This window comes from Elgaria multicarinata, chromosome 8 (genome assembly GCF_023053635.1).
Source record: "Elgaria multicarinata webbii isolate HBS135686 ecotype San Diego chromosome 8, rElgMul1.1.pri, whole genome shotgun sequence".
Lineage (NCBI taxonomy): Eukaryota > Metazoa > Chordata > Lepidosauria > Squamata > Anguidae > Elgaria > Elgaria multicarinata.
The window spans coordinates 48,238,807-48,256,230 of NC_086178.1; the positions used below are offsets into that span (position 1 = coordinate 48,238,807).

The following is a 17,424-nucleotide window of genomic DNA, read 5'->3' on the forward strand; positions in this document are numbered from 1 at the left end:
TAAAGTGTAATATTAAATCATGGTTTGGGACAGTGTGAATGAGTTATGAGCTTGTGCAGTCCCTTCTCCCCTCACACATTGTGATTCTCTTCCTCTCTTCTTGGTTTGTAGGCAAATCATAGTTTACTGTTGCATCTGAAGCAGCACTTTGCCCTACAAACCAGGATTGTAATTCAGGTTTTGATCCTGGTTTGCAATCCTGATTTTATATACAATGGTTTGCTTGTAAACCAGGGAGGGAGGGAGAGAATTTCAGCCCTCAAAAGAAGGAGGGTGTGAGCTGGAGGTTTGTTCTACGCTCATTCATGTAATGCCAAGCCATACTTTGGTGTTATCTCTGAATTGAGTCAAAGCCTCAGATATGTAGTTCAGGTCCTGGTTATGATATGTTTCATATAAATAATGGAAAGCCCCTTATTTCCCCAAGTTCTCTAGATTCTCATTTCTTTGACTTCCTGTTTGAATTGTTTCTTAAATTATTTTCAGCAGCTCATTTCATTTGAACATGTAAGAGGAACAAAATCTGGCCAGTCATTACCAGTAACATATTTGTTTTTCATGAACATGGACTTGGAAATCTGTTTCCTGATTGTTAACTATTTATTACATTTATATACCGCCCCATAGCCAAAGCTCTCTGGGCAGTTTACAGAAGTTAAAAACAGTGAATATATATATATATATATATATTTAAACCATAAAAAGCATAAGATACTAACAAAAACAAACATTATCCATTTAAAACAACTATTCTGGGGTCAGTTAAAAAACTCAGCATATGCTGTTAAATGCCTGGGAGAAGAGAAAAGTCTTGACCTGGCGCCAAAAGGATAACAACGTTGGTGCCAGGCGAGCCTCATCAGGGAGATCATTCCATAATTGAGGGGCCACCACTGAAAAGGCCCTCTCCCTGGTTGCCACTCTCCGAGCTTACCTCAGGGTAGGCACCCAGAGGAGGACCTTAGATGTTGAGCGTAGTGTATGGGTAGGTTCATGTCGGGAGAGGGATTCCGTCAGGTATTGTGGCCCCAAGCCATATAAAGCTTTATAGGTTAAAACCAGCACCTTGAATTGAGCTCGAAAACATTTTTGTGAACCGCGCAGAGAGCTCCGGCTATTGGGTGGTATAGAAATGTAATAAATAAATAAATAAATAAATAAATATAGCCAGCCAATGCAAGCGGGCCAGAGTCGGTCTTATATGCTCGAACCTTCTGGTTCCAGTTATCAATCTGGCTGCTGCATTTTGCACAAGCTGCAGCTTCTGAACCATCTTCAAAGGCAGCGCCACGTAGAGGGCATTGCAGTAATCTAATTTGGAGTTACCAGAGCATAGACAACTGAAGCTAGGTTATCCCTGTCCAGATAGGGGCATAGCTGGGCCACCAGCCAAAGCTGGTAGAAGGCACTCCATGCCACCAAGCCCACCTGGGTCTCAAGTGACAGAGATGGTTCTAGGAGAACCCCCAAGCTATGAACCTGCTCCTTCAGGGGGAGTGCAACCCCATCCAGAATAGGTTGAACACCCACTGTCCGGTCAGAAGAACCACCCACTAACAGCATCTCAGTATTGTCTGGATGACAGTATTGTCTGATGACAACACACTCCAAAACTCCGAATGACCTCACCCAACGGTTTCATGTAAATGTTAAACAGCATGGGAGACAAAACTGACCCCTGCGGAACCCCATACTGGAGAATTCACAGAGCCGAGCAATGTTTGCCCAATACCACCTTCTGGAGCCAACCAGCCAGGTAGGAGTGGAACCACTGCAATGCAGTGCCCCCCACTCCCAACTCAGTCAGATGCTCCAGAAGGATACCATGGTTGATGGTATCGAAAGCCGCTGAGAGATCAAGGAGAATCAACAGAGTCACACTCCCTCTGTCTTTCTCCTGACATAGGTCATCATACAGGACCAAGGCTGTTTCTGTGCCAAAACCAGGCCTAAAATCTGACTGAAATGCCTTGTATCTCATATCAGGTTGCTTGTATCGCATATCAGCTAGCTTTCCTATGGCATATTTCTTGGGATAGAGAATCCCGCACAACCCCTATCTAGAGTTACACACATAGTCTAAGAAAGATGTGGGGGGAAAGCACTGAATGTGGGCAAAATTGTAACAGAAGCGTTTGAAAATATTTTCCACTCAGAAATGATAACTGATTAACATATCCAAAATCTTCCAAAATCAAAGCACAGGAACACCATTAAATTTGCATTTTAAAATGGCAGGCGTGTGCTAGCCTGCAGGTAAGTGTAATTTCTCCTTAACCTTTTATTTTTCAGTGTTGTCCCAGTGACTAGTAATTAACTGTAAAATACATAAAATATTCTAAAAAACACACAGGCTCAGGAACATGATCAAACTGTATTTTTCCTAGACTAATGTTAGTCACTGCATATTTATTTATAGTGAATTGTGGCTTTCATAGAAGAAATGTGGTATTTTAAATGTACTATGAGCCTTCAGGACAGGGTAAGATAGTAACCAGTCATATGGACTAAGACCATTGTGTGAGTATTCTGCTTTTTCATCTTCAATAGATATTTTGGGGGAAAGAAAAAATAATGGAAGAAGTTACGGGGAAGCATTGGAGAGTTACAAGTGGAAGATGAAGACATCTGGACTCCACCCAGTAAACATTCTGTGATTGGGCAGGGGGCAGTTCCACAATAAAAGCCACATCTAAGGCACATCCCGGCAAGGCTTTTATTGTGTCATCACTTTGTACAATGCCTTCTGATAGCTAGTGCTATGAGTCCTCCCTCTGGAAGCACAAATTTCTTGTGGTATGAAGTTTCAGGGACTAGAGTCCACTGGCATCTGATGAAGTGGACTCTCTAATCCTTGATGCCTTACGCCCTAATTTTGTTATTCTTTAATATTGGTAGCTTTGTTGTAGAGAGGAAAGGAAACGAAGCCTTCACAGGGCAGCAGTCACCTAAGGTTCAACGAATGGCTTCAATTTTGCTCTGAATAGTTTCCTTCCTCTCATTTCCCTTCTTCTCATATTCTTCTCATTTTCAAGTGACTTGCATGTACGCAACTTTTCTGTGTGCAACTGCTGAGCCTGAGGTGGCTGAGGGTGGGGGTGGCTGGCTGAAGCAGCTTGCAACTTGCTTTGTGATCCATGTGACTGCAGTTTCCGTTAGTTCCTTCCGCAAGTTCTAAATTAATCTGATGTTAAGTGAGCACGAAGCAGCTTCTTTTATTATTTATTTATTTATTTATTTATTTATTCATTTTCTTTTTAAGAGATACCAAGAGATCAGAGGACAAGAGATCACTGGTGCAGAATGAGCCCTCTAGAACTGAGCCCATTGCTCCAAGCGGTGAGTAACAACCCCAGAACGTGTTGCTGTTCTTTGCCTTAAGAAAGGGTGGCAGATGATAACTAAGGGAGAGAATACAACAGATGCTGGCCCATTCTGAACCCTTGCGCTGCAAAAGGTGTATCTTGCTTTATGGCATGGTGGAGTTCACTGAGAACGTGTATCAGTTCCATGAGGTGTGGTTCTTCCTGGAGGACACGATGTAGGATTCTGTAACGGAAAGGTGTCCTGGATGATACCTTGGGAAGAGACAAGGTAGGGGATTTTTACTGATAATGAGAAAATACCAAATTTAATTTGAGAGAGAATCTACTCGGAGGGCTAGCTGTTTATTATTTATTTATTTATTATAGTACTTTTATCCCGCCCTTTAGCCAAAAAGACTCTCAAGGTGGCTTACAAAAATATTTCTTAAGACAGACCCTGCCCACAGGCTTACAATCTAAAAAACATGACACAAAAGGAAAGGGGATTGGGAGGAAGGAGAAAAAAGAAGCAGCAAATTCAGGCACTTGATTCTTAGTTGCAAAAACTTTCTTTGAATGGTTACAGGAGTTGAGTGTGCCAGAACCAAATGAAGAAGGCAGGGGCCATGTGGTGGTTGATGCCCAAATCACTGAACTGTAATGGCAAAGAAAAAGACAGAAAATGAACAGGGTAGGAACTCAAGGTAAAACTTGCTAGTAATTGGCAGAGAAAGAGAGAAGGTGAAAAACCTTTGATTCCTGCTTTGGTGGTCAGCCTTTGAAAGGATATTGCCTGTGCGTGTTTTTAAGACTTGAGTTCCCTCATCCTTAAATCATAAATCTAATTACAAGACCACAAAATCAATCTGATCTGGTGATAATATTTATTTTCCCCTTGTAGGGCTAACAGTAGAAGCTTCAATATTGGGGCTATTTTGATTGGGGAAATGGTGTAAGGAGAAAAAATATGTTTTTGTTTTTTAAAAAATCCTTCCTTGTCATATCAGTGCTCTGATCAAGCTAGTGTCCCCCCTCCCACATCTGGTATTATGTATAATTTTGCCTGAAGATTCAGACCAGAGATGAGACGATGTTCGGAGAGCTGAAGGTTCATGGTGTGTGCCTCACTTTTGCCTTTGGTAAACAAGTTTTGCAAGCTGTGCTTGACCAGACGTGATGGTGAGCAAAATCTACATATGTACATTAAGGAAAGGAAGGCTCTCAAATTACCTTTCACTTTCTTAAAACCATTATTGCCTTGTCTCCGTCCTCAAGTTTCTTATAGAGATAATCTTTCACAGTCTTAATTAATTAATTAGTTAAAATATTTTATTTACCCACCTTTCAGAGCACATTGCCCTCACAAGGTGGCTTACAAGATTATAAAACACATGGAAAAAACTATTACAATTAGAACATACAGAGCAACAGGTAAATATTAAAGAATAAAATACAGACCAGAATAGATATGCCTTCAGGGTTTTTTTTTTAAAAAAGCTAGCAATGATGTGGTCATACATGTCTTCTTGGGGAGAGAGTTCCAAAGTTGCAGAGCCACCACCAAGAAAGCCCTATCTCTGGGACCCACCAGTCTAACCATTCTTGGTGATGGTCAGAGAGCAGGGTCCACTGACACTGATTTTAATGCTGCAGCAGTGTCATACAGGTGTAGGGAGTCCTTCAGATAATGTGGTCCCAAAGCATTTCAGGATTTAAACACCCAAAGTGACGTTTTGAGCTGAGCTCGGGGGGAAATAGGGAGCCTTTGGAACCAATATGTGTGATATGATTCAAGTGCCTAGCTCCCATAAGCATTCTAGCTGCCACATTCTGTGCCACTTGTAGTTTCTGGACCATCATCAAGGGGCAGCCCCACATAGAATGCATTCCAGTAATCTAACCTGGCATGTGTCACTGTGGCTGGAAACATCTATATGGCCCTCATCCATCCTTCCATTCATCCATCGATCCCAATATTGCCCCTTGTCCAGGGTTCCAACTGCCACCTTGGGATTAGTGGGTAATTGGCAGAACTTCCAATGTGCGGAGGACATGTGCATTGTGCAAATAAAATATTCAGTCAGAGCTTGATGTATGGTTTGTATGCGTCCAAGTAGACATCTAGTTCTTCCTGTAATACAAACTACAAGCAACTGTAAACAACAAATTGTACAGGCCTTCTTACACATGGTTTCTTTCTGCTTTGTCTCTCTTTGCAGGAGTCCCGGTGCTGAAATGGAGTTAATAGCTCTGAGTATATCCCTGTGTATAGCTTTCCTAGATACAGGATGGGGAAGCAAACCTGAAACCTATCACAGTCTTTGCAAACTAGTGAGTCTTCTTGAAATTCTAAATGTCTTCTTTCTGCATTGGGATGTTAAAACCAAAATAAAAGATATATAAACATAGGGTGACTATATGCCTGGATTTGCCCAGGTTTTTGGTGACAAATCCAGGAGGGGGAGGGGAAATCCGGATTTTTCCAGTCTTCCCCAACCAAAGAGCAGCTCTAATGGGAATTAACAAAAATGCTTATAACTCCGTCATTTTTAAAGATAAAGACATGAAACTTGGCACAATGGTAGCTCTTAGGTAGGGCTTTAGTCATATCAAATTTTAAACAGATCTGTTCATCCATTGATTTTTTAGGAATTTTTTTAAAGTTGAGGTTTTAAAATTATTATTTTTAAAATCGTCATTTTTAAAGGTAAAGAGATGAAACCTTGCACCACGATAGATTTTAGGTAGAGCTTTAGCCACACAAATTTTAAACAGATCTGTTCATCCATTGATTTTGTAGGATTTTTTAAAAAAATTTGAGGTTTTAAAATTATTATTTTTAAAACTGTAATTTTTAAAGATAAAGAGCTGAAAGTTGGCACCATGATAGCTTTTAGATAGAGCTTTAGCCATACTAAATTTGAAACAGATCCGTTCATCCATTGATTTTTAGGAATTTTTTAAAATTTGAGGATTTAAAATTATTTTTTTTAAAATGTCATTTTTAAAGATAAAGAGATGAAACTTGGCACCATGATTGCTCTTAACAAGGACTTTAGCTATGCCAAGTTTGAAACAGATCTGTTCATCCATTGAGTTTTAGGATTTTTAAAAAAGTTTGAGATTTTAAAATTATTATTTTTTAAAAATGACATTTTTAAAGATAAAGGGCTGAAAGTTGGCACCATGATAGCTCTTAAGGAGAGATTTAGCCATGCCGAGTTTGAACCAGATCTGTTCATCCATTGTATTTTTAGGATTTTTAAAAAAGTTCAAAGTTATAAAATTATTGTTTTTTAAAACTGCTGGAGCCATATCCTTCAAACTCAGGTTGTCAAACCTCTTCTTTGGGGAGTTGCACACTGAGCAGTTTCAGCCCTTGGCATTAAGGGGATCTCCAGTCTTTAGGTAAGAAGTCCTGGGCAAGCAGGGCACCTTTCCTGTTGCAGATTTGGTGTGCAGCCGGGTACCTGGAGCTCAGCAGAGGCAAGGCATCCACAAAGCAAAATGTGGGAAAGGAGAGGTCAGTCAAAGCAGCCCACAGGGCAAAAGAGAATGGGCCAGAGGCCTTTTTCTCAAATTTCCACATCATGGGCGATGAAGGGTCATCTTTAGAGAAAAACTCTCACGACCAACAGTAAGGTGCCAGTCGAGAGAGAGGCTCTCTTCTTTGCGGATGCCTTGTTGCTGCAAATGTTGGAACCTGGCATATCATTGCTTTGCTTCGCTACCACTTCCCTTCCACTTCATTTTGTACACTTGTGAGCTAGGCTCTGACTGCACTGCTGGGATGCAATGCAGAACATTTGAAGTGCATACCAGAGAAAAATAGATAGATTTGTGGCTTTGGCTGGCTGGCATATCTCGTAGAGACAGAGTTAGACTGAAGACACAACTCAGAGATGGCTGTAGCTGAGCCCTGAGAGGCTGCTGTACCACACAGAGCCTTTTTAAGAGTGTCTCAGAGTCCAGTTTTGGTGCAGGCAGAGGCGGCTGGCGGTGGAGTTTTTTTAAAAAACAAGGGTGACCGGATGCAACCAAGCTATAAGCTGTTGTCCTACCCTCAGCCACAGGGTACAAGTGCACAGCCTGGCTGGACCATTGGGAGACTTTGGCAGAGAGAGAGGGAGGTGGGGGATTATTTGAGGTTGGAAATGTTGGCAGGCTGGCATAAGGCAGAGAAAGCCTTAAGGCAACCCAGATGCACCTGTAGCTTGGCCCTGAGGCTGGCTTGCCACGCAGAGTGTTTTAAGAGTGCATCAAAGTTGTGCAGGAGGAGAGGAGGTGGAGGTGGCAGGTGGCAGAGGTTTTTAAAGTATTGGGCAAAAGGCGGGATATAATCATCATCATCATCATCATCATCATCATCATCATCATCATAGTGATATAAGAGTCACCAGACATGACCAAGCAATAACCTGTAATAAGCAATATCCCAAGCCACAAGTGTGCAGCCTAGCTAGACCATTGGGAGACTTTGGGGCGGGGCGGGGAGAGAGAGAGAGATATTTTTGAGGCTGGAGGCTTTGGTTTGTCTGCAATGACTTAGAGTGAGAGACAACAGAGGCTGCACAGACAACCCAGAGACATCTACTGTAACTTAGCCCCATGGTGCTGGCATGAAACGCAGGGCATTGGGAAGAGGGTCTCAGAGTCGCATGTTTGTGCAGTAAGTAGACAGGAGTTCAAAGTCTGGATGTGCGAAGTGGTGCCAACACACAAGCCTTGAGAAGTTAATGTATATAAGTGAGAAGTGTGAATGGGCAAAGTAGTGTTCAACACCCACCCTAATGTTAGAGTAGAGAAACTTGTGACAATTATACATAAGCTTTTTTAAAAAATTGAAATTTTAAAAAGCCATCCATCCTGCCAGCCAGTAGCAAACCCTGTTATATTTCTCTGGTATCGGAGGCAGTATGCCTTTCAATTCCCGTTGCTGAGGAATATGAGCAGGAGGGTGCTGTTGCACTGATGTCCTGCTTGTGGGTTGGCATATATATCACTATGTTCCAGGAAGCAATCCTTAACTGACCAGCCACAGGTTTTTGTTGATATTGTTTTAAATTGAACAATTTTAATTTGCTATTTTAATGTTTTTATCTGTTTATTGTTTTATTCCTATGTTCATGCTCTGGAATCTATTTTAGATTTGGAGCGATATGTAAATATTGTAAATAACTAAATAACTAAATAAATAGGATTGGCTACTGTGGGAAGAGAATCCTGGACTAAGTAGGCCTTTGGTTGGATTCAGCATGAGTCTTCTTATGTTCTTATCCTCTGTGGCAGGTTGTCCAGACATAAAAGTAAGCCCCATTCATACCATACTCGAATATAGGGCACTCACATGGTGAAAGGAGTGAGGTTACACTGTTGCCTCCCAACATCACATCCCCAGCCTATCCATGCCCTCAGATGTCTTCTAAAGTAACCCTTACCCATGAGCAGTTGCTCATGGAGAGGGATACCATGCTGTCATTAAAATAACAAATTAAGTACTTTGCCTGCCTGGTGCTGTATGGCATCAGTAGATGGCCCTACCATTTCCTCTTCTGCATCTTTATTTGTTTTTCATTGCAGGTAGAGAGAACTGCATATTGCAATGGGAGGAGGCTGAGCTCCATCCTGGAAGACTTGCCTGCCGGAACAAAGGAACTATTCTTGGATGCCAATGTTATACAGGCTCTAAGGAATGCATCTTTAGTGCAGTACCATGTCCTGCATAGCCTCAGCCTGTGTGAAAATGGGTTGCAACTCATTGAACCTGGAGCCTTCCTGGGCACCAGGAGTCTTAGTGTACTTTCCATGGCCAACAATGCCCTGTCCACGAACTATTCTGTGACGGCATCTGCTCTGTGGACTTTGCCTGCCCTGAGGAAGCTGGACCTCTCTGGAAACCAGCTCACTGAGGTTATGATGGGCACCCTGATCCAGCATCTCTCCTCTCTGGAGTCCTTGTCTGTAGCCAGGAACGCCATCATGAGGTTGGATGATTCTCACTTCAGAAACCTGACCAAGCTACAGCACCTGGATTTGCAGCAGAACTATATCTTTGAGATTGAGGCTGGTGCCTTCGAGGGTGTGCAAGGGTTGCGGCAGCTTAATCTGGCCTACAACTACATCCCTTGCATTGTGCAGTTTGACCTAACCCAACTCCGGATGCTAAATGTCAGCTACAACCACGTTGAGTGGTTCATGGCTGCAGAGAGCGATGCTGCCTTTGAATTAGAAACACTAGATCTTTCCCACAACCAGCTCCTGTTCTTCCCGCTGTTGCCCAGGCAAAATAAACTGCAGACTCTGCTGCTGGCCCACAACCAATTGAACTTTTATGGCAATTTCTCCAATAATAGTTCGGAGAACTCAGTGCAACTGTTGTTCCTGGATGGCAATGTCACCAACATCACCACCCATGATCTCTGGGAAGAAAACAGCCACAGCAACCTCTCTTCCTTGAGCTTTCTGGACTTGAGCTGGAACAGGCTCTGGTATCTTCCGGATAGGTTTTTTGAAGGGGTTGCTTCCCTTGCTCACCTGAACCTCAGCCACAACTGCTTAAAGGCATTGCACTTGCAGGAGAAAGAACTGCTCAACACTCTCATTAATTTGGATCTCAGCTACAACCAACTTTTGGATCTACAGGTGAACCTGGGTCCTGGAGGCAGCTTACCTAACCTCCGGACATTAAATCTAAGCAGCAACAAACTGCATGGCTTGCCAGCTAAAATCTTTACTCACACACCAAAGATCACTACAGTTGACCTCAGTAAGAACCCAATAGAGATTTGCCCCCCATATAGTGCTGGAAGCCCCAGTTGCATAGATCTCAATAACATTGCCTCCATGAGGAACCTTTTCTTGGCTGCTTGTGACTTAGAAGTGCTGGGCAGCCACACCTTTAAGGGGACCTCTCTGGAACACTTAGACCTTTCAAACAATCCCAGGCTGCTGCTCAATGGCTTAAGACCTCTGCAAGGTATTGCATGGTCCCTGCAAGTGCTGTCTCTCAGGCAGACCGGCCTCTCCACTGCAGGCACAAAGCTGGACTTTTCAGCTTTTCAGAAGCTGGTAAACCTGGATCTGTCTGAAAACTTTCTGACCAGCTTCCCCGAATCTTTAGCAAGCCTAAGCCTGCACACGCTGGATCTCAGGAGAAATGGCCTCCACACCCTACCTCAACACGCCATGCAAAATCAACTTGGAAGGAGCTTGCATGTGATCTACCTCAGCCAGAATCCCTATGACTGCTGCAAAATTGGATGGTGGCATACCCTGCACGGCCTTGGCACCATATGCATTGCAGACAGCAGTCAAGTCACTTGCAACTTCTCCTCCAGGTTCTTCAGAGTAGCCCACCTACCTGACTTGATCCTCCAGAATTGCAAGTGGCAAACAGCAGATATGACCTTGTTCTATCTGGTGCTTATTCTTCCGACCTGTTTGGTGCTGCTGGTTGCCTCTGTCATCATCTCTCTGACTTTCAGACAACACATTCTTCAAATAGTAAAAAGCAGGTACAGAACATCCAGCCCATATTGACTCTGGGGTGGTGGGAATGGAAGACACGAGCCACTAAGCCTCAGGGAATGGCCTCAGGCAGGATGGGAGTTACCCTCTCAGGAGTTGCAGCCACAGCTGTGGTTCCACTGAGCCACAGCATGTGGTGAGGTTTTACGAGGAGCTGCCCAACTCGCATAATAAACTGTCCTTTTTATGTGGTTGGCAAGGATGGCACAGCACGTGAGTTCTATGCAGAGAGATACAAGCCAGATGATATATGGTTAAAATTCACACTAGGAAGAAGAGGCCTTTACAAACCTCAAAGAAGAATGTAAAAGGCTTTTTGCTGGGGATTGATCAATTTTTCCAAAGTAGATATAACTTCTTGGGCAAGCAAAAACTTGCTTTTCCCTTCTAGGAGGAGCATTCTCCCCACCTACACCTCATTTGCAGCCTTGTTCATGCACAAATTGAAAGACTAATGGGGCAGGCCTCATGTTTGAGGGGATGCTGGGGTCTTCCCTTAGCTTTCCTGGAGTGCACAGGTTTTATATTCCTTACCTTTTACCACTGTGGGCTATTGCCTGGCTCCTCCCGGTGTGGGAAGAAACAGGATGAGTGTTTCAGGTCAAATTGGGAACCGTGTAGTGAGAGAGCTAGAATTTTCAGAGATACATAAAAAAGAACATGTGGGAGGCAGCAGCAAAATTTGGGTTTCTCCTTTGCCTTCCCATACTGGCTTCCGCTGCTTTTAAGCGTCTTTTCCCCCAAGGTATGTCCTTAGTACCAGAATGAGCCAGGCAGAGAGGAAATTTCTTAAAGCTTCAGAGTGCAGTGAGGTAAGGCAGCAGAGCTGGGTGGGAGTTGGTTTCACTCCTTTCCTCTAAATGCTCCCTTTTGTGTAATGGGTAGATCCACACTGACTTTTATCAGTGAGCAAGGCAAACACATATTTAACAGTTGCCTTGCATATCTAATTTGGCTCCCAGAGCATAAAACTCTGAAGATAATGCAGTCAACAGCAAAATATGGCAATTTTGCCACATTCTGAATATTTAAATTTTCATTTTTAAAAACAAAAGCAGAAATTGAAGCCCACCCCACTCCCTTGTCATGAAGGGTGGTGGAGGAAGAAATGAAAATGTGTGATCTGTTACAAACCAAGGGGCTGGCTATATGCGGGGAAAGCCCAGCGGTGGCGGCGAGTCTGTGCTGCATCAGTTATATGAAGCAGCCGCAGTTTCGCAGCCACCTTGGGGCTTTCCTGCAAAGCTGCACATTGGACTTACCCCGACTTTTTCAATGGGAGCGAGGTCATTACGGCTCTTCTGCTGTCTGACGTTGCTCCAGGGCCAATCCAGGGGTGGTCCCTGGTGGAAGGTGACCAGGGATTGGCTGCTGGAAACCCCACACTCCATCCTTGGCGTCAGGATTACCCGATGCCTCCGTGGTAAGGGAGATGGCACCAACTCAGCTTCGTGAAGAAAGCCCCAAGAGATTTGCCAATCACCAATTTCACAGCAGGATTCTTAGCTCCACTAACTTTGTCCTTCAACATTTCATTGGTGCTCAGTTCTCCATGTATGAATGATAAAGCCATAGAAAAAAGCATCCCTTTATTGTATTCACTTCTTAATTATATCCAATCCAATCTCTTAAAAGAAACACATGGACAGGCATAGGTGTATCAACTGCTTCGGTCTTTTCCCAATTTATTGGCTAGAGTCTGTTGGAGGCTCACATATGTATTTATTTGTGTCCTAATGATAAATATTAACATTTCAGTTGAATACTCCATGCTGTCTGATGAGGTGGTGTAAACTGTCAACTTTTACTAGCTGCCCTAATAAAAATCGTAATGAAATGAAAAGAAGAAGAGGAGTGTGTTTAAAAACAAAGGGACACACTCCTTGAATGAGGGAGGAAGTAGAAGTTAGAAGGTGAAAGCTGGAAAGCTGGTACTGTGCAGAAAGTTTTATTTATGTAAATAAGGATCACAAAAAGCCAGTGCTTGTCAGGAGCAACAGGGCACAATCCGTTGTCTCGCAAAGTAATTACTTTGGATCTTTCTTTCTCCCACAGGAACTTTCTCTATATGAGCATTTGCGTGAGTTTCTCTTAAATTGATAAATCTTGGGCAACTTTTCTGTAGACTCATCTCCTTGGGGTTTTAATAAGAGATGTAAAAGCTACTTTAAAATTTATTTGATAATGAACTAACTTAGTCTCTGATATGAATGCAGCAAACTGAGTCACAACCGAGTTGCAGTTGTTACACAGCTGAGAAACAAATGACACCCCTGTTTATTTGGTAAGAGCAAATAGGAGAGGAGAAGTCCTGTCTGAGAAATGGGCCATCTGTCACCACCTCATATCATCGGTATCTTCCAGGTCTGGTGATTTAGGGCTTCTCTAAATTTATAGCACACTCATGACTGGCCGCTTATGGAAGTTTACAGGTCATTTTGACAACGTTGTGAACCTCCTGCATCTCTCGCTCCTTCCCCTGGTTATTCCATTAGAAAAAAAACTTTGGATATTCTGATTCTTCTGAAATATCTTGGGATTTACTACCACGTGCAGCTGAAGTTGTACTGCAAAACTCCCACAAGAGGGTGCTGTTCCATTCAATATGAGGAGGGGAAGTTTTTGATTACAGACCATGTGGTCGCTCTCTTCTCCCATGTAATTCAGCTCATTACAATTGTGAAAGAAAAGCAGCAAGAAAAGCACCAGTAAGCAAACACAATTTCCCTTTAATCTAAAGCAGCCCTTAGAGTGCATCCAGACAAAGGGTTCCTAGTAGCATTATCAGTCGGAAGGCATTGTGCAGTTACTCCATCTTTTCTTCCATAATGGATTTTCCGTGATAAAAAAAAAAAAAAATACGGAAGAAAGAGTGGGAGATCCCTGGAGAGGTATAAGTTGAAGCCAATGTCATTTGACACCCCCTCCCCTTAAAAGTCTTTGAATGAGGAAGGGAGGTTTATGACAACATAAAAGCCACATCTGAAAGCACCCTTGGTTTCTACAGTTGAGTGTTCCTGCTAGGGTTTAATGCCAGTGGTTAAAAAAAAACACACAGTGGATCCTACAGGCTAAAAGCAGTGCTATTGTACCATAAGAGATTGCCATTACCCTAGCAAACAGCTAGTTTTGGTATGTGTGGATCAGTGCTGACTACTCGAGGCCTCTCTGTGGTAGAGGTTTGAAAGCAGGAAAACCACATGCTGAGAAAACCTCAACCCATGTTCTGATACATACACACAGGGGTTGTATGGGTGCATCTTAGTCATCTTTTAGTTTTTAAAACTGGGGGCAGGTTTCTAGTTACCAAGAAATAATACACAGTCCCAATGAAAGAAACCAGGATAACGTATGGTGTTCACATTTCACTTGGCCTTATGTGAATATAACAAAGTGTCATCCTGTTTCGGAAGAAATACACAAAGCTGTCCACTTCACACATCATCCAATGAAGAAGATGGTTGCCTGTGAAAAGTTATGCACAATTAAAGAGTCTCTAAGGTGATACTGCTAGGGAAATGTTTCTGGGACTTACTTGTTTTGCATGCAGGGTAAGCAGGAAGATGGTCTAAGGGCATGTAGTTATGAGGATTGGAATGTTTCATTGCTCAGTTAGATTAATTCCGCTTTTAGTAAACTAAAAAAGTATCTAAAATGAGGCAGACTGTAATTGCTGGCATCTGTCTTCCCAAATGTTTTCATCATTGCTGTTTCCAAACTGGTTAGGGTGGTACAAAATGCCCTGTTTTTCCAGTGTGCTCAACAGTTTCTTGTAAAGCTGTTGGGAGAAGCCAGAAATGACTGTCGCTTTTCCCTTATTAGGCATTTGTTAGCTTCCTCTACCATATATAGGAGCAACAAAGATTAACTGGTTCTCGTTTTTACTTGGGGAAAAGCATCTTCAATTCAGGATGTGGTTAAAAGCGCTGGCATCTGGCATTGCCCAACAGAAAATCAGTAGGAGGTTAAGGAGAAAAAGGAATGAACTTTGTATTTTATCTGATCAAACTATACCAGTTGGGAAACCACACCTATTACAAGGCAAGCTTGTGAAAGGCGCTCTGTGAAGGCATCAGCTGAACCATTTGGAGCTATGTGCTCAGTGGGCACCATTCATGTTCTCTACTTGTGACTCAATGTGTTTCAATTGCAAAGATTTATCTGTGTAGAGACTAATGGTGGGTGGATGGTCCTTCTTTTTGGCAAGGCATTGGTCTGCCTAGCCCAGCCTTCCCCCAACATGCTGTCTTTCAGTTATTTTGGACTACAATGCCCATAATCCTCAGCCAGCATGCCCGATGGTCAGGTATGGTGGTAGTTGGAGTCTAAAACATCTGAAGGGCACTAGATTGGGATAGCATTTGGGTCTCTTATTTATTTATTTGATTTATATCCCACCTTTCTGCAAAAAAAATGGCACTCAAGGCGGCTTACAAAACAATTCAAATTAGATTAACACATTAAAATGCAATATAAACACAATAATTGCAGAATAAAATCAGCACCCAGTGCAACGGACCAACTTACAGGTCAAAGGCCTACTTGCATAAAGTGGTCTTTGCCTGCTGTTGAAAGGATAGCCTCCCTGGGGAGGGAGTTCACAGCCTGGAAGCAGCCATTGAAAATGCCCTCTCTTCCATCACCACCAAACACGCTTCTGACGGTGGTGGTCTCTAAAGAAGGGCCTCTTCAGAAAATCTTAAGGACCAGGCAGGCTTGTAGGGGAGAAGGTGATCCATCAGACAGTCTGGTCCCAAGCCATATAGGGCTTTATAAGGCATAAGCAGCACTTTGAATTCCGCCTGGTAACAGGCTGGTAGCCAGTGAAGCTGCTGTAATAAGGGAGTCACATGCTCCCTGTAACAGGTTCTGATCAAGAGTCTGGCCACAGCATTCTGCACCAGTTGAAGTTTCTGAACAGTTTTCAAAGGCGCGTAGAGCGTGTTACAGTAGTCCAAATGGGATATAACTAAGGCACGTGTGACCATGGTCAGATTAGACTGAACATAGTTGGTACACTAGCCTCAGCTGTGCAAACACACTCCTGGCCACTGCCCAAACTTGGGCATCCAGGTTCAGAGCTGAGTCCAGAAGTACACCCAAACTGAGAGCCTGAGTCTTCAGGGGGAATGTAACCCCATCCAGCACAGGTTGAATCCCTGTTCCCTGATCTGCTTTTCAATTTAGAACCAGAACAGCTTCCTTGAATTTAGATGGAAAGGAGAGATAGAGTTTGGTGTCATCAGCATACAAATCTCAAAACTCAGGACAATCTTTCCCAGCTTTTTCAAGTATATGTGAATAGCATGGGGGATAAGATGGAACCCAGAAGGTCACCATAGCCCAACGGCCTCTGCATTGAACAGAATCCCACAGCATCACCTTCTGAGAGTTCCCTTCCAAGAAGCACCAGAGCCACCGTATGACAGTGCCTCCCAATCCTGTCTCAGACGGATGCCCCAGAAGGGATACCATGGTTGATGTTACTGAAAGCCCACGAAAGCTTCTTCAGACCTAACAGGGACACATTCATCCTGTCCAGTGGGGGATCTACACTGCTGCTTTAAAGCACTTTATAACAGTTTTGACATCTGTTGGGGCCCAGGACACACTGCATATACAGTTTTCAAAACGTTTTCAAAGTGCTTTAAAGCGCTTTAAAAGCAGTAGTGTAGATCCCCCCTCACATAGATCATCCACCAAGGCAACCAAAGCAGTCTCTGTCCCATAACCAAGCCTGAAGCCAGATTGAAATGGATCTACATAAACTGTCTCATCCAGAAATCCCTGAAGCACCACATGCTCCAGCACTTTGCCCAAGAATGGAATACTGGAGACCTGTTGGAAATTATCCAACATAGTGGGAGTTTTTTTTAAAAAAACAACAAAAGTCTTGCCACTGCCTCCTTTAGGGAAGATTGAATCATACTTTGCAGCAAAGAGGTGTTCACTACTACTCTTACCCATTAAGCCAGTACTCCCCTGGTTGCTTTTATAAGCCAGGAAGGGCAAGGGTCCAACACACAAGTGTTAGGCCTCCCTTCTTCAAGGATCCTCTCCATATCATCCCCAATGCCCACCATCATCCCCAGGGGGCTTTACTGTTGCAGGTATGGAGGACTCCCCTCCTAACCTGTAACAACAACAGATCCCCTCTGGGGGAGAGTATGGTTGTTGGGGATGATGGGTGTTGAAGTGGGGGGATTTTCTGCTATTCAACTGAAGTATGAAGCTGTAGTTTTCTCTTAACTCTTTCTATTCTCTAAATGCCAACATTAGTCCATCACTCTCTAAACAACGACAGCACCACTCAGTCTAAAGCAAAGGCTTATTGCTATGGAGAAGACAATGCTGCCCTCTCTGATGGGCCGCAATGCATGCAGCAGGACTCCCCACTTCCCATTACAGCTATGCAGAAAATGGTAGGTCCCACACAAAGTGGCTGCCAAGCTGCAAAACTCCGAATCCAAAGCTTGCACAGCCCTACGGCTTAGAATTGTCATAGCCATTTAGTGTCATTATCCGGGATTCCCCTCCCTTGTGCTGCTTGTTAGCACTAACTGGTGGGGCTGCTGGATAATTTGGAGACACG

At 43.3% G+C, this 17,424-nt stretch overlaps 1 protein-coding gene across 1 annotated transcript in view; it reads left to right on the forward strand.

The window, feature by feature from the left end:
• The window catches only part of NRROS (negative regulator of reactive oxygen species), a 22,753-nt gene extending 10,455 nt beyond the window's left edge, over window positions 1-12,298 (forward strand). The window contains exons 2-4 of the mRNA XM_063132281.1: window positions 3,263-3,339; window positions 5,525-5,636; window positions 8,886-12,298. Of these exons, the coding sequence (XP_062988351.1) occupies window positions 5,541-5,636; window positions 8,886-10,844 (2,055 nt within the window). The 5' untranslated portion in view covers window positions 3,263-3,339; window positions 5,525-5,540 and the 3' untranslated portion in view covers window positions 10,845-12,298. The remainder of the gene's footprint in view (window positions 1-3,262; window positions 3,340-5,524; window positions 5,637-8,885) is intronic.
• The last annotated feature ends 5,126 nt before the right edge of the window (window positions 12,299-17,424 follow it).